The 21,243-nt window shown below is 38.0% G+C and overlaps 1 protein-coding gene across 5 annotated transcripts in view; it reads right to left on the reverse strand.

Annotated features, from left to right (window-relative positions):
* The window catches only part of SLC10A7 (solute carrier family 10 member 7), a 194,909-nt gene that overhangs the window by 137,795 nt on the left and 35,871 nt on the right, over positions 1-21,243 (reverse strand). The window contains exon 5 of one of the 5 annotated variants that reach the window (XM_036312953.1): positions 15,325-16,087. The exons of the other annotated variants lie outside the window; for them this stretch is intronic. Coding sequence (XP_036168846.1) covers positions 15,944-16,087 — 144 coding nt within the window. The 3' untranslated portion in view covers positions 15,325-15,943. Of the gene's footprint in view, positions 1-15,324; positions 16,088-21,243 lie in introns of those variants that run through there. 5 annotated transcript variants of the gene reach the window in all.

Genomic DNA, 21,243 nt, shown 5'->3' on the forward strand with positions numbered 1-21,243 from the left:
GTGTTATGGCTGCACAGAAATCAACTACTAAAATTTCCTTTAAAATGGCCTTTTTCAATACCTCCTAGAGATATACCCGGAGCACTTCTCTGATCAATTAATGGACGCTCTATTTAATGCCAACACATGAACTAAGCTCTCAGCACACCAACCGAAAAATTGCCCAAGAATTCCCCTAACACTTTGTTTAGAAGCACATCCACAAAACCTAAGTGACAACCTATGTCAAACCATCTAATGTTTCTTGCAAATTTTAGACCCCAGCTACCTAACTCTGTTATTTCTGCTCTTTTCCATCCATTAGGACTGGGAATCTCAGAGCTTCTTAAGAGGGCAATGGATCAATCCCTCAGCAATAACTCTTTCATCTGCTTTTCATTAGCAATAAAATAGCTTTCCCACCATCTTCTGGGAAATAACTTAGCACAGATCCTGCAGTATCTTACCACAGAACTGCAGTGGACTTCTGCACATCATCTAACCCAGGCACTTTTCCTATAACAGGGCTACATTGAAATCATGAACAAATAGAACCAACCTATCCTATTCTTCATGATTTCAGGACTAGGGACTACACAATCTCTCTTAGAATTCCACATTTAAAGTTTATATTTTAAATCACATTTTCACTAGCAAGTCCTTTCCTTTTCTGAATTAACTTTTCATTGAGATCATTGATATGAGTGAAATATGGACCAGCTGCCTCCTGCACGTCCCCGACTGGGGACTGAGCCTTCCACCCGGGCAGGTACCCTGACTGGGAATTTAACTGGCAACCTTTCGGTAGACGGGACGGTGCCCACCCAACAAAGCCACACTGGCCGAGGCTGTTCTATATTTTTATTGTGGCGGTGTTAATACTCTTTATATATTTTCCAAAACTAATCAAACTACTTTTAAAGGGTGAATTTTACTTTCTGCAAATAATACATCCATAAACCTGACTTTTTAAAATCATAAAATTGTAAAAGTAAACAAATAGTAGAAAAATGTGACATTATGATTTAGCTTTTTTCATATTTACTTGGTTTTGATGTTTACACAGAAATGTCAATAAGTAAATATTAATGTCTTTAATAAAAACAAAGAATAACTATAGTTACTATTACTACTTACTACCTATGAAAGCTTAAGATTCAGAGCTCTGTTTATAATTTGTAAAAATGTCTTAGTTACATATTGTGGATACTTAAGACTCTATGGCAGCCGTGGGCAAACTACGGCCCGCGGGTCGGATCCGGCCCGTTTGAAATGAATAAAACTAAAAAAAAAAGACCGTACCCTTTTATGTAATGATGTTTACTTTGAATTTATATTAGTTCACACAAACACTCCATCCATGCTTTTGTTCCGGCCCTCCGGTCCAGTTTAAGAACCCATTGTGGCCCTCGAGTCAAAAAGTTTGCCCACCCCTGCTCTATGGCCTTATGGGACATTAAAAAAATACAACCTCCTTTTATACTTTTTAAAAGATGATAAAGATTTCATGTCAAATAAACTATTTTAATTTAAAATCTTCACAGATGCACCTGTGAAATACTAGAAAAACACTGATGAAGTCAGAAGAGCTGATTTCAAAACAACTTCGTCACATACTCAGCTGTGAAAACTCTTTAAATCTCAGTTTCTTCATTTTACTCAATGGGAATAACTGCATCCACTTCATAAATTTTTCTTAGGATTAAATGAGATGGAAAATATAAAAATCCCTGGGTATCCTACAAAGATATAAAGTACCATATTAAGTAAGACCCAGCAAGCCTTCATTATACAGTCACCCCTTGAACAACATGGGTTTGAACTATGTGGGTCGATTTATAGTGGATTATTTTTCAATAAATACTGTAAATGTATTTTCTCTTATGATTTTCTTAATAACATCTTTTGTCCAGCTTTATTGTAAGAATACAGTATATAATACATATAACATACAATACAAAATATGTGTTAATAGACTGATTATGTTAAGGCTTGCAGTCAACAATAGGCTATCAGTAGTTAAGTTTTTGGGGAGTCAAAAGATATAAGTAGATTTTTTATTGCAGGGGGGGGGGTGCGTTGAAGGGGGAGGGGCACTGCCCCTAGCACTCACACTGTTCAAGGGTCAACTATACAACTATTCATCTTCCAAGTCCCTGAAGAACTTAGGCTGTACATGGAAACAAGAGATGTCATCACAGGAGAAGGTTCACTAATGAACTGATCATTTCTAAAATGATTCCCAGGAAAGCATTTTCCCTTCCCGCACTCAGACCCAAACTATTTCACAATAATATCTACCTCTGTACTTCAGTTTTGGTTGGTTTACTCTCACAGATGGTACAGTTAAGCACCTGATAATACATTACAAACAAAATGCAAATAAGTTGCTAAATATAACGTAAGTCCTACAGAAGATGCAGGGTTTCATTGAGTCAATGAAATCAGAGCAAAGACAATGACAAGAAAAAAAAAACTGACAATATAAGTGCTTGAAAAGAAATTAATCTGAATATGTGTGTGTGTCTGTGTGTATGTGTATTTTTTTTTTAATTCTTTATTGTTTAAAGTATTACATGCGTCTCCTTTTTCCCCCATTGACCTCTCCCTGGCTACTACCACCCTCTAGCACAGCGGTTCTCAATCTGTGGGTCGCGACCCCTTTGGGGATCGAACAACCCTTTCACAGGGGTCGCCTAAGACCATTGGAAAACACATATATAATTACATATTTTTTACAGTAGCAAAATTACAGTTATGAAGTAGCAACAAAAATAATTTTATGGTTGGGGGTCACCACAACATGAGGAACTGTATTAAAGGGTTGCAGCATTAGGAAGGTTGAGAACCACTGCTCTAGCACATAGAATATATATATATAATTTTTTTAATCCTCACCTGAGGATATTTTTCCACTGATTTTTAGAGAGAATAATAGAGAGAGGGGAAGACAGAAAGAAATATTGATGTGAGAGAAACACATGGATTGGCTGCCTCCTGCACACGCCCTGACCAGGGCCCAGGCGGGGAGGAGCCTGCAACCCAGATACAGAGGAGCCTGCAACCCAGGTACATGCCCTTGACCAGAATCAAACCCAGGCCCCTCCAGTCCACAGCTGACGTTCTACCCACTGAGCCAAACCTGGTAGGGCCAGAATATATATTTAAATGAGAATACCTGTAAAAATTGAAGATGCCTAAATTCTTTTTGCAAATTTGTATATTTATGATTGTTTTGTAAAAATAAATAGGAGGGAGAATTGTGACATCATGTCATCATACAATTTTCTTAGGAACACTACAATGATTCCCCACCCTCCAAAATAATAACTGATTCTTTCTTCATTCACACCAAGAATTAGTAAATAGTTATAATATAACTGGAATTTTATGGACTGAATTACAAAACAAGCTTATTTTCATAATTTCATTTCATTTTTTAAAATAAAAATTAAACATATTTTTCAGTAATTACTACTACATAGCAATTTTCCTTTTAAAGTTAATTGGCATTAAGTGAGCTTTCTACTGTATTATTTTCTATTAAATAATGTGGCTTTTCTTTTTTTTTTATTTTAGTTACTCAAATTTTTATAGGGGGCCAAATAGAGCAATTCTTTTTATTTCTTATAAAAGCTTAGCTGAGGTTAAAAAAAAAGTTTCAATGTATTACACTCAGACGAATATAATTTAAATTTTCTACAAATAATAGAGTAACACAGGAAGAAATATGAGAGAGCGCCTCCCCAGCTTCCTAATCTTACAAATAACAACTGGAAGCAGCTCAGTGTGGGAAGTGACTTGCTCACAATCACACAGTTTCTGGCAGCAGCCGAGTCAGGATGATAAGGAAGAGCTCCCAGTCTTCCTTCTCTAGGCCATTAATCTTTATTGGACTCTAATAGACTACGTGGATAAGATATATGTGAATATCAAAAATACACGGAACGGAAATTGTACAGACACACTAAAACGTAAAACACTAGTCAGCAAGCAGTGAAGCACTAAATCGACTTCAAATTTTTATTAAGGTTATCCTTCTGTTAGTGATTGAAGGTATATTAGCTTAGAGGCCCATGCAATAGCTATAACACCACAACTAATGGACTGCCAAGAGATGATTTAATAAAGAGGCCCAGCTGAACAACGGTGTGTAAGTAACTCTGACAACCTGAGGCTTTCTTCTGGTCAAACGTTTTATATCTATAAGTGACTTTCTCTAAAGAAATTACCCGAGAAGATACTCTCAAAGGTTTCACTGTAATAACAATAGTCCAAACAGTCTTAAGTTCAGATTCTCCAAGATCTTAAGATGTGATTTAAAACACACACACACACACACACAAACCGAAAGGTCTTGTCCCCAGATTCTTCTCCAGGCACCATTTATAACATGGATAGAGACCAAGTTAAACAATGCATTCAGCAACCACAATGAATATTTATTTGGGTTGAAGTAAAATAAAGAAATAAAGTAACTTTTTAAATGTTCCCCTCTAGATTTTACTCACATAGGAGCAACAAAAATTAGGGGTGGGAGATGTAATTAAAATGTCAAAATTCACTTTTCTATAAAATAGTATGTGACTTCCTCATCTTTACAACAGGGACCAACCTGCATTGAGAACATAAAAGTAGTGTGGGGAGGAAACTATCAAATGAGCAAAGATTTTAAAATATCATAATAATGAATATGATTGATAAGAGTTCTGGGAAAAGGTCCTTGCACACCCTTTATAATCTTGCTGGAAATGTCACAGTAAGCAGCAAAACTTTAAAAATATCATACATACCCCTTGGCCCACCAATTTCACGTTAAAAAGTCTATTTAAGAAAAGAATACAGCCCTCACCAGTGTTGCTTGATGGTTAGTGTTGTCCCACACACGTAAGGGTCTCGAGTTCAATCCCGGTCAAGGGCATGTATCTAGGTTGCAGGTTCAATCCCCACCCCAGTTGTGGTGCATATGGGAGGCAACCAATTGATGTGTCTCCCTTACCTCGGTATTTCTCTCTCTTTCTCTCTCTTTCTCCCCCTTCCTCCCTCCCTTCCACTCTCTAAAAATCAATGGAAAGAATATCCTAGGGTGAGGATTAACAACAACAACAACAAAGAATACAGATCCAAAAAAGATTTAGCTAATATAACTTTCATCACAGCATCCTATCTAATAAAAGAGAAACATGGTAATTGGCGTACAACCGCTACCCTTCCCATTGGCTAAGCAGGGCGATATGCAAATTAACTGCCAGCCAAGATGGCGGCCAGCAGCCAGGCAGCTTGAAACTAACATGAGGCTTGCTTGCTTCAGTGACGGAGGAAACCAACGTTCCCCGCCTGCTTTGTGGGCCTCTGAGCCTGCAGTCTGAAACATTGTAACAAATATAGAAGCTAAACAAAACCCCAGAAAACTGCTCTCAGAGAGCCCGGATCTCAGAGCTGGAGTTATACATTGTTTCGATTATAGAACTGAAACAAACCAGATACCGGCTTTCAGCAGCGGAGGCCTAAATCCCCGATCGCCCTGCGGCTCTGTGTGTGACAGGGGGCGGGGCCACAACCTCCCTATCTGCCCTGCTCTGTTCGTGACAGGGGAAGGCACCCCAACCTCCTGATTAGCTCTGCTCTGTGCCTGATACGGGGGAGCTCCCCAACCCCCTGATCGCCCTGTGGCTCTGTGTGTGACAGGGTGCGGCACCCCAACCCCCTGATCGGCCCTGCTCTGTGGGTGATAGAGGGCGGCGCCCCAACCCCCTCCCCCCCACAGGCCCTGCTCTGTGTGTGATGGGGTAGAGCCATAACCTCCCCATCGGCCCTGCCCTGAGTGTGACAGTGGGGCGCCCCAACCCCCTGATAGGCCCTGCTCTGTGGGTGATAGAGGGCGGAGCCCCAACCCCTTGATCCGCCCTGCTCTGTGTGTGACAGGGGGTGGCACCGCAACCTCCCCATCGACCCTGCCTTGAGTGTGACAGGGGGCGGTGCCCCAACCCCCCAATCGGCCCTACCCTGAGCGTGACTGAGGCTGGCATCGCAACCTCCCAATCCGCCCTGCTCTGTGCATAACAGGGGGCAGCGCCCCAACTCCCCAATCGGCCCTGCTCTGAGCCCGACCAGGGGCTGCACCTAGGGATTGGGCCTGCCCTCTGCCACCCAGGAGCAGGCCTAAGCCAGCAGGGCGTTATCTCCCGAGGGGTCCCAGACTGCGAGAGGGCACAGGCCAGGCTGAGGGAACCCCCTCCCCCCCCCCCAGTGCACAAATTTTTGTGCACCGGGCCTCTAGTCCTATATAATAAAAGGGTAATATGCAAATTGACCCTAACAGCAGAACGACCACTCGACCTGTCACTATTAGGTGCACTGACCACGTCTCGGTCCCTCACCCCAGCCGACAGGCTCCAATTGTCCGATGGAGAACGGGGAACCAGAGGTGGGTGGTGGGGGATGTGGGCGGCACCAAGCCAAGGCCCCGCCTCGCCAGTCACCCCACACACAGAGGGGGGTGGGGCCAGCAAGCAGGCGGGAACAGCCAATCTCTTAGTTCTTTCCCGCAGCTGGCAGGTTCCGATTGCCTGATGGCAAACAGGGAACCAGGGGAGGGTGGCGGCAGGGGACGGGGCCCTGATCACAGGCCAGGCCTAGGGACCGTACCTGCACACAAATTTTGTGTGCCAAGCCTCTAGCTATTCTATAATAGCAAACTCATCCAGGAATGAAGTACATCATTGTACATCCACACATGAGAATAATAAGCATTAATAAAGAATGTTGTAGAACACTACAAGACATGTTCACAATATATTGTTAAGTGGACAAATAGAAATATAAAACAGTATGAAATATATGATTTCATTTTATTAAACATATGTTTAGATAAAAAGGTCTTGAAGATACACATATACTAGTAATATCTCAAGTGTATCTGAACCCAGTCATCATTTCTCCAACTCTGGCCTTTCCAGTGGGATTATGGTATTTGTTTTGTTTCTTTGTTTTTATTTCTTTGTTTCTATATTTTCTAGATTATTCACTAAAAAATGCAGATTTTATGATATGAAACTTAAGTTATTAAAAAATTTCAATCAGCACCATAATATAAAATTTTTTAGTCATTCTGGAATATTACTTGTGACTAGGAGATGGACAGTGAATGAAGACTAATCTTTTCCTTTGATATGCCATTGGCCAAAAACTATGTTTATGTGATAATGTGAACCTAACCCCCCTTACCCCCAAAAAGTCATTTTATTAAGAATGACAATACTTTCTGTTATTAGAAAAAGAAACCATGACAGTCATTATTAAAGCAGTCATTTGGGGGAAATTAAATTACAAATGAGGACAATTATGTGGAATGATTTTAGGTTCCAAGCAAAATGAATGAGGGTTTAAATACTTAGAGCCTCAGAGAATATCTTAGGTAAAAACAGAGTTTTTTATTTCCTTTGAAACAGAGTTTATTATTTACTCACTTAAAAAATGTATTCCTTTACCTACTTACAATAGCACTTTTTTAAAGGAAGCTCAATTTCTTATGAAGCAAAGACCACCTGAATTTTCACATGAAATATTTCTACTGAGAGAATATTTCAAAAGACTGAAATTTAAAAAAAATTATCCATTTATGGAGACCAATAAAATATTAGGTAGCTAGGTAGCCAGTGTGTTTAACTAACACAACATGCGTTCTCTCTCTCTCTCTCTCTCTCTCTCTCTGTGGTTTGTGCATTACATTTATGATTTATGGCATGACTCATTCAAAATAGGTTTATAAAATAAGTATTTTCTTCTTCTAGACACATTTGAAAATAAATAAATGACTTAAAAAATAACCTTTACCTTTAAAACTATGTTTAGATCATCTTAAAATGGATTGAAAACATGTTCCTAAAAAAATTTAAGAATAAAATTTTACCACAGACAAACACTGCTTAAATGTGAATTATCTCTGCTCAAAGTGCTATTACATTTAATTATTCATAAAACATCCCCCTGGCCAGGATATTGTAAGGAAGACTGAAGCATCAGATATCAGCTGGATTGAGAGACCGCTGTTGCCACTTCCTTCCCAGTCACTCTCTGTAGGTCTTAAAATTTCAGTTGAACTGAAGTCTTTATTAGACACCAAGTGAGCTAACATGTACTGAAAGACTCTAAGAATATAAATGAGAAAGTTACTGCAACCAGCCCTCCTTTTTCAACCATAATTAGCTTAAATTCAAGGCCCAAATTGTGAACATAGTTTTAAGATTTTTCAACATGTCCTTTAACCTGATTCCTCCCCTTGTCTTCTGTATTTTCCTTATCTATCTAACCTTAAAGCTAAAAAGGTTTACATTATTTTTTTACAAAAAATATGGTTGCTTTTAAAAATGTATTCCCTTAACTACTCCTTACATCTACTTTCTAATCCCCAACTCACTTAATTAAATTCAGGATGAATATAAATTATAATTAACATCTTTTGAGGGATTACATGTTCTAATCACAGTTATGCAGTGAATATTTGAAATGCATACATTTTGTTATATTATCTGAAATGCAAATTAGAGCCAAAAAAGATGTTTAATAAAAATGTATAATACGGAAGACTTTATTATGGAACCTGAGGGACTAGAAATGAGATTAAAAGAGTAAAAGAACTGATAAAGTGCAAAAACAAATTGCTTCACCTCCCAAACCCCCGGAAATGGCCCCACTTGGCTCCCATTTAACCTAGCTTCACACAGTTTAAAAACTGCCTTCCAAGAGCTTTCATTAATCAAACTGAATTTCATTCCCCTCCCCACCCCAGTCAGGAGCTTCAGTGAGAGATTATGCATAAAATTTTCCAAGAGCAAGAGACAAAAACCCGTTTTTCTGATCCAGTAATTTATAACGAAATGACTTCACTTCATTTACTTTACTTTCCCTTCAAAATAGCATTTTATAAGCAGAAGAAAAAAGCTGACATGTATTAAGCATCAACTGCATGCCAGACAATAAGTGTTATTTCACTTAATTCTCAAAATTATCCAATGAGGTATACATTATTCTATTTTATATATGTGAAAAATAAAGCTCAGAGGAGTTCAGTGCTGGAGAGAAATAAGTAAAATGAATCAGTGGTGAAACTGGGACTTTTAAACCCAGCCTCTCTTGTAAAAGGACAATTGTGAGATCTTAGAAGGGAAGGCCAGGACAGAGCACCTGTTTGCAATTGTCCATTCCAAGTACAATTTCTCAAACAAGCTGTTGGGATTTCCATGGCCCCAGAAGACACCTTCAACTTCCCAGGTGATAGGCTTGGATAGAATGCCTCAAGAAATTTCATTCTGTGCTCTCAGGGCTTGTTCTGCAAAGTCCAAGTGCTTGCTGAGAGCCAGGCTTACTTCACCATGTTTCCATCAGTGACCGGCAATAAGGACAGACTTTATTGTGAAGTAAAAATATGATTTATTCATGTATCCACAGTTTTCTTTCGGTAACTTTTCTCTTTTATCTTCCGGGTATTTTTGCGCATTTATCAGGCTGTTAGGCAAATTCGAGTGTTGCCTTTTATTCCCTTCAACTGTCAGCTTCTAGTTTTATTTGCCAAGTTTTACTAGTAGTTAGACTAGTTCTTACTTTTTCCTTTGAAATCATCAGTATGAGATAATACCAAATTGCTAAGCTACCTAGCCAGTCAATCCTGAAATGTAGGGTTAAAAAAACAACAAAACTTGTTAGCATGTTTGTTTTTTTCTCATTTATTTACGATCCATCCTTCTAGCTCTATGTGACATAATTATCCCTAATGTGATACAACCGACTGCAGAAAATGGTATGGACACGACCGGAAGACTGGAGGGAGGCTGGTGAGAGAAGAGGGCTATGTTCCACTACGTAATTTACCAATTAAAACAGCCATGTGCAGGCATGCACTAGAGGGCGCTAGACTTAGCTGATCTAGGTCTGAATCCAGTTCAATAGCTAAAGGATCTCCAACAAGTTTAATTTAATCATTTCACGCCTCCCTGTTTTTTCATATCCAAAAATGGGTGCAATATTAGTATGTAGTTGTAAGCATTTTGTGAGAATTAAATGAGACAATTAATGTAAAGCATTAGCATAGTAAGTGGCTAACAAATAATTAGCCATTACTAACTATATCATCATCAATACTATAGCATATTACTATGGTGAGAACCATTAATCAAAGATTTGCCAAATTAGGAAACTGGAACAAGAGATAAAATTTCTGGTAAATTTGGAAAAATAAGGACAAATAAACATATTAAGGTAGAAAGAAGAAGGATGGCCAATAGGGTATGAGGCAAGCCTTTTAAAAAATGCAGAGTTTATTATTTTTTTTACAGTATAACTCACTGTGATTTTAGAATCATAACCTGTTATGTAGAATCCCTTGTTAATATTTAGAGATTTGTGAGACCTAGAAAAATATTCAACAACAAAAATGTTATCATCTTTTGGGGAAAAACTTAAAAGAAGTGGGGGAGGAGGAGGGTGGGGAGGTGGAATAAACCTTTAAGAAAGAGTAGGTCCTAAACTTTTAAATTAGGATTGGGGTTTGGAATAAAATTATCATTAAGGGTGACCCTAAAGCAGTGGTTCTCAACCTTCTGGCCCTTTAAATACAGTTCCTCACGTTGTGACCCAACCATAAAATTATTTTCGTTGCTACTTCATAACTGTAATGTTGCTACTGTTATGAATCGTAATGTAAATATCTGATATGCAGGATGGTCTTAGGCGACCCCTGTGAAAGGGTCATTCGACCGCCAAAGGGGTCGTGACCCACAGGTTGAGAACTGTTGCCCTAAAGTCTCCTAAAAAGCAAAGGCTAAATGGGGAACACAACCAGAAGGGCAGCGGAGTCACTGTACAATCTAATGGCACCAGGAGGGCAGAAACCAACTGCTCTGGAAAAACGTTTGCCTTTTTCCTATGAAGTGTATCTCAACCCAGTCATCATTTCTCCCACTCCAGCCTTTCTTGTGCCTCTGACAAAATAATAATGTGGGGAGGGTGCAAAGAAGTACAATGATTGGGGGAAGTAGAAAGGTGGCCATGAGAAGTTACCATTGGTGTCAGAGGTTGGAAATCTCAGTCTGAAGCTTCATGAAACTGCCAAAGGGCACGAAGACAATGAGAGCAGTAGGAAAGGTAAGAGAAAACAAGGAACACTAGGATCCACAAATTTAATCTGAGTATTATCACCAAAATCAACCCACTATTCAATCAACAAGCAATTGATGAATTCCTATTGTGTATAAGAAATGAGGATATTTCTTAAATATAAGATGCGATTCCTGTCCTCAAGAACATTTCAACCTACAGGGGAGTATAGGACATGTCAAATCCAAAGCTATTTTAAAGAAAACCAAGCAATGGACAAATGTTTGTTTAAAGCAAATAGACTATATAGATTTTCTTCAAAACAGACTTCCTTTAAAACTGAGCTTATTATTTACTCTGTGATGGGCTTCTTTCTATGTACAATGGCTTTGTTTGGGGTAGATGTATAGCAATGTTCTGATAACAGGTCTACATGATATTGGTGGGAGAAGAAGGATGTAAAAAAAAAGTGTAATCAATCCTTTGACTATTTCTCTACCTATCTCGTGGTCTTATGCTTCCACTAAAGGCTTTTCTTCAAAGTCCTAACAATTAACAACTATTATTAAAACTTCATGCATTCTTTAAAATGTCATTTTTAAGGAATGTGCTTTACTAGAGCTCCTCCTGAAATGTCCTAATTATACATCAGATTCTAAGATGTAGATACACACATTATATATAGCTATAGACATACACATATGTATTTTCAAGTACCTACATACATATGTACACATATCCATACACACACACACACACACACACACAACTAAATGGGCAATACAAAGACATAAAAGAATTTTGCTATCACCACAAAGGATTACTTTGACAGAACTGGTTCCTTCTCTCTTTATTCTGTATGGATAAAGTCAAATTCACAATTACCTGTTCAGAAAGTCTCTTTTCTAACATAACAGGTATCTACCTTAAACTTTACAGAGTTTTTTCTGAGGTATTAAAATTATTAAAAAGAATCATGTGGATTCTTTTTCATCAGATACATGGTAACCATCCTACCAGCTTATGGAGCCTATACTAGACCCAGACTTTCAGCATTTGCTGACCTTTAGTATCTCCCTGAAGTTCCTACTTTTAAGTCTACAAGGCATTACCCAGGCAGGCTGGTTTGTTGGTTGGGACACGCATGGACACTAATAACAATGCCCACTATTTCCCAGTTCCTCAGTGCACCAGGCACTGTGCACACACCACCCTCACAGGCATCATCTCATGCAATAGGGAGCGCTAAGTAAAAAAATGGACCTATTTAAAGTAATTTCCAATTGTACAATAGTTTAAAAAAACAAATATATTAGAAGCAGTTACACACATAGGAATATTTGGAAACTTCCCAGGTTTAGGCATACACTAACAGTCTCTCCAGAAGCTATCTAGAACAGTGACTGAACTAGACTTTCTTTTCTATTCAATTTTCTTTTAGCATTTGAAGTATGGCTTATTGTTGAAGAATATATCCTCGTATTGACCCTTTAAGCTAAATAACGTCTATCTGAATATTTCTGTCTCAAATCCTGGCTGAAGGTAAGATCACTTCCATCTGGTGAGGCTCAGTGAGAAAAAGCTATATAGATAATCTGGAGAAAAAGATGAAAATCTTTGATCCATTGATATCCATTGAAAATGTATACAGCCGTACATATTAGGATAATGATCTAATAACTAAAAATCATAACTGCAATTTATTAAGACAATTAAGTACCATTATTATGGCAAGTATTTCTGAGTACTTACCCTACATCAGACAAGTTGATTTATATTCATTATCCTCTCACTTAAAATTAATAATACACCCATTTTACAGGTAAGGTAGATAAGCAGGAAAGTAATTTACTGGTATCTAAAACTAGACAGCTAGTAATTAGTAGAGCCAGAATTTGTACAGGTCTGTAGACACCAAAGCCCACACTCTTTTCACTATGTTATAGTGTCAATATTAAAAATCTCAACTTGCCCAGCTGGCATGGCTCAGTGGTTGAGCCTCAACCTATGAACCAGGAAGTCACAGTTTGATTCCTGATCAGGACACATGCCTGGGCTGCGGGCTCGATTCCAAGTGTGGGGTGTGCAGGAGGCAGCCAATCAATGATTCTCTCTCATCATTGATGTTTCTATCTTTCTCTCTCCCTCTCCCTTACTCTCCAAAATCAATTTAAAAAAAGAAAAACTTCAACTGAAAACAAAATGCTACTGAAATTTGAACCACCACTCATAACAAACTCAGAAACCCCCCAAAATACCCTTCTACTCCATCCAATTATTCCTCACCTCCATCCCCACCCACTCCCAAAAGATAAGTTTATTCAGTTTAAGCTGCATCAAAAATAAAGAGCAATAAAAGTGATGTCAACATCAAATATAAGTATTTCAGCATTTAAGTAACAACTTTTCTATAAAATAGAGTGGAATAACTGAGGGACCAGTATTAAGGAGTAATGAAGGTGCAAAAAAATGCATCACGGTCAGCACCCTACCTGGGTACCAATGTGTTAGAGCATCTCAGTTGGAAACAAACCAACCTAAGAGCCTGTTTTGGAAACCATTGCCATGTCCTGTACACCAGTGTTAGGAAGAAAAGCAGGTCCAGGAAGTAAATAAGAAGTGAGTGCTTTTACAGAGTGCTCTGAGAAAAAGAACTTTCTAATAAACTTTATCTATTTACTGTGAAATTTTCCTACAGACTTCCTTCCCTCATTTACATATCTGTGCAGGCCTATTCTTTTTTTTTTTTCTTCCAAGCCCCTTTGCCCTTTCAATCATGAAGCATATTACTCCACTGTCAGTGCAAAGCAGTTCCTAACAACAGGGAACCCAGCTGGGATAGGAAGAGGGCAGCAGGCTCATGCATTAACATAATAATCCAACTGTGTTCCCATAGGCCCTTAGGGCAGACAGCATATTAGGTAGGCCTCCTGTGCAGACCCTAGTGGAAGCTGCCTGATCACCTGCCTATCAACCTGTGGCAGCTACAGCCGGCTCAATAGCACCAGCTCCTGCCAAGCAGTGGTGCCCAATTACCTTACTACGAAAGACAGAAATCCATTTTTCTATGTCTGTTTAATGTACTCAATGCACTTTCTTATTTACAAGTTGAATCTAGGTTTCTGCATCGTTTCCAGGGGACTGACTTATTGCCTTTTAACTTTTAAAAGTCTTCTTGTTTAAAGGCCCTATTATTGCAGGAGGCAGGAATGAGACTGAAAACCAAATTTCAAATTCAAAAGCCCAGGTTGATAAAGCTAACTGCTTGGTCACCAGTCATTTAAAGATTCTTTCATCACCCACAGGGAGGACTGGAGGTGTGGGTGAGACCTGAATGGCAGCATCACTATTTCCTCAAGGGGACAAAGGTAGGGGAGATCCTACCCAATGTCTTCTTTTTAAAATTCACATCCAAGCATATTCTAAGGCTCCCACAAAGACTATCTTTGTGTACCCTGATCCCCTCATGTGGAGAGTATCTGCATTGCTACAATTGGCTGAAGGAAGAAGGAAGGGCTGTGCCAAAATTCTTTTTTTTAATCTCATTTATTGAAGACTTGAAAAAAAGAAAGCTGGCCCATTGTATGCTTTTTACTGTTTGCATGTATGAAATCCATGCTTTATATTAATGCTGCTCAGCTGTGTGATTTTCTTTACAAGCCACAATACCTATCAAAAAAGGAAAAGCCAACGGCTATATTCCACTAAAGCAGGGTGGGGAACCTTTTTTTCTGCCAAGGGCCATTTGAATATTTATAACCTCATTTGAGGACCATACAAAATTATCAACTTAAAAATTAGCCTGCTGTATTTGGTCAAACATTTAATTAACTCACCCCTAATGCGTTGGCAGGGCCAGACCAAATGATTTCACAGGTCTTACAGGGCACGTGAGCTGGACGTCCCCCACCCCTGCTAAAGAGATATTACTTAAACATTTACAGGTTACACAAGATCCTTAAAACATCACAAATAGATGTTTGAAATTATAATTCACTTCAATGAATTAAACACAGTAGCCCCATTCTTTGACAAAATTTACCCTTATAAAGGTGGCAAAACAAGTGCATAATTTGACATTTTGGGTGAAAAAAATACTTTTGGAAGTATTTTTTCGGAAGTATTCCAAGTAATGCTATTTAAAAGAGCATAAGGCTATACCAATTTGGCTAGGGAAACATTTTCAACTGATCAAGTATTTCTAAAAAAAAAAAGAGAGAGAGAAAATTTCTAGAAAATTTTTTAATAGCTATTTTAATAAAAAATAAATCAAGTCAAAGGTGCATTTATCTAACATTTCTATGAATTTTAAATGTTAGGGAACTAATACTATTATTTAAGCCAACCAATTTGATACGCTTTATGTGCATTCTAATAATTAAGCAAAAATTAAGCATTAAGGGCCGTTTCTGTACATGGTGCTGATTTTCACTGTCACGCTTACCTCTGTTACTTTAGCATTAATAGTTTGTGCATTCATTAAAAATGATGGTAACCATTCAACAATTTGTCAGTTCTGTGGATAACTAGTACCTCCAAACATACCACACAGGTTTTTATATAAGGTAAATGCCCTCATTAGGAAGAAATTGGTTTGCTCTTCACCAAACAACCAGGAAAAAATTCAAATAAAAAAAGGAAAAAGTACTAAAAAGGTTTTTTTTATTCTTCTCTGAGTAAATCCTGAGCTATTGAGGGGTCTCTAAACAACACACTATAATATATTATACATTGATGGAAATATAAATACAAAATATTAAACTCTATAATAAATATGAATGCTTAATTATGTATTAAACAGCAAAATTATACACATCTTCTTGTTCTTTTGGGGATTCCAATGGCTCTTTATTCTTCATAAATTTTTCAATTATGACAATATATAATGCATCTTCCAAGTCATTAAATATAGAAAATTGATTTTTGATTTAAAAATAATAAACAACAGCCATGTGGTGACAGGATAAATGGTAGACTTTACCATTTTAATTCCTTCAAGGGGTATGCTTCCACTCTAGGGTAAAAAAAAAAAAGGCATTTATATAAAATAGAAATCTAGCTATTCTATTAATAAGGACTTGATTTTAACTTAAACAACAACTATGCAGCTAGGGTAATTTGGTCTCTAAAGGATGGTAGAGAAGGAAATAGGGGGCAGAACTATGCTATCATTTCTCACATGAGCTACTGAATTTTAAATGAGGTTAAAATTTAAAGAAAACTAACCATAAATGAAGAAAAGTATTATTTCTAAATTTTAATGAGAGTAAATAGAAATAGCAAATGATGTGGGGAAAAAAGCCATATTTATGTTTAAGTATGAAACACCAATTTTAAAACCTCCCCCACGCCTCCCTGCAGCAGTTCCTTTAGGCTATATTTTCCTATATTTGAAATATACCACATCTTCATTTTTCTCCTACTGGAGCCTTCCCTTCCCTTCAGAGAATTGCCCAGAAAGAACCCTCCCCTCCCTATGGAAAACAATTTGATTCTGAAGGACACTGTGTACCAGTTCAATTTGTAGTATAGATATGGCTTCAGAGATGGTTGGCAGCGAGTATATTTTGACATTTCTGCCAAGGATGAGATTAAGTATGAAATATAAAATTACACGTTAAAATGGATGCCATTTTACTTTGTTTCTTCCTGAATAGCCCTTCAGCTGTTGAGGCACACATTTTTCCCCAGGCAAAATCCCCAGGCTAAAATAACTAAGCCTCGCATCTTCAGGAAACCCAGCTTCCCCAACATTATCCTGAGGTATCTGATTGTCTATCAGCTGTGGTTTCATTTCATATTTAATCATGTAAATCTTACATGAAAAAGGAAAAGTACTACACTTTTCTGTCAACTGCCCCAATTGGACACAGTCCATGACAATGCTTAACTTTCTATTTCTTCTTTTTAAAATGTTGACCTTTGTTTTAGCAATAGAGTGAGAAGGCTCAAGGATTCAAGAACTGATCATTTTATACTCAAAACATAACTTTCCTTCCAGACTGCCCTCTCAAGCAGCCCGCTACCCCACATTGGCCACTGGGGAAAGGACTTCTTGTTTGCTGAGATCTAATTCTATCATGTTAGAAGGTCACCATTTTAATAAGTAACAAGATGTTCCAAGGCCATCACTCCAAATCTCAGGTGAAAATAAATAGACATGTAAATTAGAACTAAAAAAAAATTATCAAACCAGTAAAAAAGTAAATAAATAAGTAGCTCTTAAAATCTTTCAGATTGTCCTAGAGTTAAAAACATTTTTTTGTTTGCTTGTTTGTTTTAAGGCACATTTTTATTTGCTGATCATAATTGGTTATTAGCAACAAAATAGACAGCATTTAACACCACAATTGCACTAGATATTCAGCACTTTTGGAATGATTTTGGTTTTATTTTATTTTTTAAATTTTTTAAACATATTTTGAATCTTTTTTGTTTAAAGTATTACATAAGTCCCTTTTTCCCCCCATTGATTCCCTTCAGCCCCCACCCCCCACCTCAGGCCCTCACCACCCCACTGTCTGCGTCCATGGGTTATATATATATACCCATACAAGGTCTTTGGTTGACTACCTTCCACCCACCCACCCTCCCCTGCCTTCCCTCTGAGATTCTCCACTCTGTTTCATGCTATCATGTCTCTGGATCCACTCCATTCATCAGCTTATTTTGTTAATTAGATTCCACATATGAGTGCGGTCATGTGATACTTGTCTTTCTCTGACTGACTTATTTCACTTAGCATGATACTCTCCAGGTCCCTCCATGCTGTCTCAAAGGGTAAGAGATGAGGAAAGGATTTCTTCTCTGCTGAGATCTAATCCTATCACATTGTAACCTCAGACTCTCAGGCAACTTTGAGTCCAACCAACATCACCATTTTAATCAGTAACAATGTTCCAAGGCCATCACTCCAAACCTCAGGTGAGAATAAATAGACATGTAAATTAGAAGTAAAGAAATTTATCAACCCAGTAAAAAAGTAAATAAATAAATAGCTCTTAAAATCTTTCAGATCATCACAGATTTAAAAAAATTAAAGTTAGACACAACTTCAAAGCTTTTGAAGCTAAGATAAACTAAAATGTATACTGAACCATCATATTCTAACAAAGCCAACTAGATCTATACCGTGCACATTTTATTTAGCACATAATTCTATCATAGCAAAGTTTATAGATTACAGCCTCGATACCCACTCAAGTACTAAATCATTATGCATTAAGTTATTAAAGAATTTTAAAAAGAGATCTTAGTTGCCTGTTCTTACAATTTAACTGTTATTTCAAATCAGTACCCATCCTGGAAGGCTACAGGCAGAATGCTGAAACAGAATAAACTAAAAAACGGAAAAGAGAAACAATAAGTGACAGGGCAGAGGGTGAGATAATATACAAAGAAAACTGACTAAGGAAGATAGAGTGAATAAATAAAAAGCAGGAAATAGAGAACGAGTGCTCTTCACTTCCTCAAATTTGATATCTATTTTTTTAAAAACACAATTAAACAATTCCCCGTACATAGTGATGTGGGAGAGATGCCCCACATAGGAACGATACTGACAGTAATGCTCCTGAAGGTAAATAGGAGATGAGGAGAAGGGAGGAAAGGGGAGAAGGGAGGGGACAGAGGGGAGAAGGTTGAGGGGAGAGAGCGCCAACAGCCAATGAAGCAACCCAAGCTGAATACATGATCAGGTTAGTGCCCAGCAACACTGGCAACTTATGAAAGATGAAAAGAGAAGTTACCCTTTGGGTTTCACCTTAACAACTCCCTATTTTAAGTGTGTGTGTGTGTGTGTGTGTGTGTGTGTGTGTGTGTATGTCTGCGAGGTGAGTGTCTTGTGAGTGAGGGGGACAGGTGAGGCATGTGAGGAGTTCCATGAAAGGAGAACAACAACCCTAAACCCCAGCATAGCATAGTGGGATGCTACTTCCACCACTGGGCCTTAGTCCTGGAACTAGGACTCCCATTCCCTCTGATGAGAAATTGACAATAATACTGTGGTACTAGGAGGCGATTTGTTACTCTAAGTACGACTTGCTTCAAGTAAGCTATTAACTGGGCTTAGAACTATTTACAGTACAGTGGTCACAATGGACTCAACTTGCATTCAGAGTAGAAAAGAGACAAACAGACTGGTGGCAGAAGTGGTACTGTTCACAGCGGGTAGTCAGGAACAGGAGCCCAGGAGTAAGAGTGAAAACACAGATCCCCCTTTGTCACTGAAGTAACAACAAATTCTGCTCTGGGGGAAAAAATTCAGTTGGCTCTCCAGTTCTTTGTGCAAGAGGCCAATTTTATTCTTGCTTCAATACTGAAGTCTAGAAACAGTGATAAATCAATTAATCCATATGAATGGCTGCTAGGAGCTTCGTTTTCCTCAAGGAGTTAAAGGAAGCCTTGACCACTACACAAAGAATATGAAATCTCTGCGCTCTATTGCTAACACATATCTCCAATTAGGCTTACAGACATTTTTACAGCTCTTATGCCAAGTGTAGATTGCTAGATGTTAAAGTATGTGTTGCAGCACTTAACTGCTGAAGCTGGCTAATCGTGCTCTCGATAACAATAGTTTATGATTGTATCTCAGGAATGCAGGGATGAGGCCTGTGCACAATCTTGTTGTTCCATGATGATGCTGAACAGACACAAAAACAAGTGGTAAAGCTAACCAAAACCTTTTGTTCTCTCTTTTGATACTCTCATCTAGAGGCTAAGACATCAAAAGTTACCATCAGATTTTTACACATCCTTTGGAATAAATTCAGCTAAAAACACTTTAGGATGAAGACTAACTCAAAATAGCCAATGTATTCCTATTTCCGAATTTTTTATATGTGGAAACAATGTAACGCTGGATCTATAAAGCGAACAGGTAAAGGAAAACAAGAATTTTTAATTAGCATTTCATTATAATACCAGTGTGAAAAGAAAGAAGTCAGCTATTAATAAGGTACCACTTCCCCACCACTGGGGTTTATTCTGAATTCGTTTTAAGACCAGGAAGCTGTGACCTAAAAATCTTCACTCTGAGGCTATTAAGAGTTGAAATAACACTACTTCAAAGGTAAGGATTGGAGCTTTAAGAACAGCTCTTTGTACACAAACACCATGTAGTTCCTGACTGTTGATTTGTAATTTTAACTTTGAACCATAAGGCCAATTTCCATGATAACGGATTACACAGTGGATAGCATATCTATTTTGGATACGAGTAACAGCTTAAAGATTTCAATCGAGCACATGAGTGCCTTTTCATATCTCTGTTTTGATATGTGCACTTCTCAAAAACACACATACCAAAAAAGGAAATACACTCACTAAAATTTAAGGTTACTCCAACAAAAGGGTTAATTAGAGAAACAAATTTCCTCAGACCGTTATTAAAGGGAATGACACATACTATGTGCCCATAAGTAATTCTCAGGTATCTTTGATCTTCAGCCCCACATGGTTTCTGTTGCCTACTGCAGCCTGGCCGCTGGGACTCTCTCAGAACCAGACATCTGGCTACTTTGTTGTTTTAGACTAATCTCCTCCCAGGAGAGCTCAAGAAATGACACCAGGCAAGGAAGGTCCTGGCAAGGGAAAAAACATCACGTATTAGCAGATTTCTTTTCCAGTGGACGAGAGTATCAAAATTGTCTTCAAATTTCTACAGGGGTCTTAGGGGCTCTTCTGTTCTGTGGTCCTACTCCGGCATAATTTAAATGAAATGTACATATTATATCTTTAAGGCCCATCAATCATCTTTAAGAATTCACTGAATGTTAATCATAGAATATTACAATGTGTAGGAGAAAGTTGTGGGGGAAAATACAAATCAGATTAATTCTTCACCCATCTGTTAGGGTTGGGTGATGGCTGATAAAACAAAGATTTTAATTGTTAACTGAAGGGTTACACCAAAATTGTGGGATAAGGTCTAAGATTTGCAAATACAGTTGCATGCCTCCCATTATGCCAACTCCCATGCTGCTGCTTCTTACAACTGCGATTTTTTTTTAAAAAAAAGAATCTTAGCTACTTTACCAGAAAGGTTTTATTAACATGTGCTTCTGCACAGTGCCTCTGAGGAAACCAAGAGGGATCAAGAAGAAGTGATATAAGCTTTAAAACACACAGATACGGTCAGAACAAAATGTTATTTTTGAAGTGACACAG

Source organism: Myotis myotis, unplaced genomic scaffold (assembly GCF_014108235.1).
Source record: "Myotis myotis isolate mMyoMyo1 unplaced genomic scaffold, mMyoMyo1.p scaffold_m19_p_6, whole genome shotgun sequence".
Lineage (NCBI taxonomy): Eukaryota > Metazoa > Chordata > Mammalia > Chiroptera > Vespertilionidae > Myotis > Myotis myotis.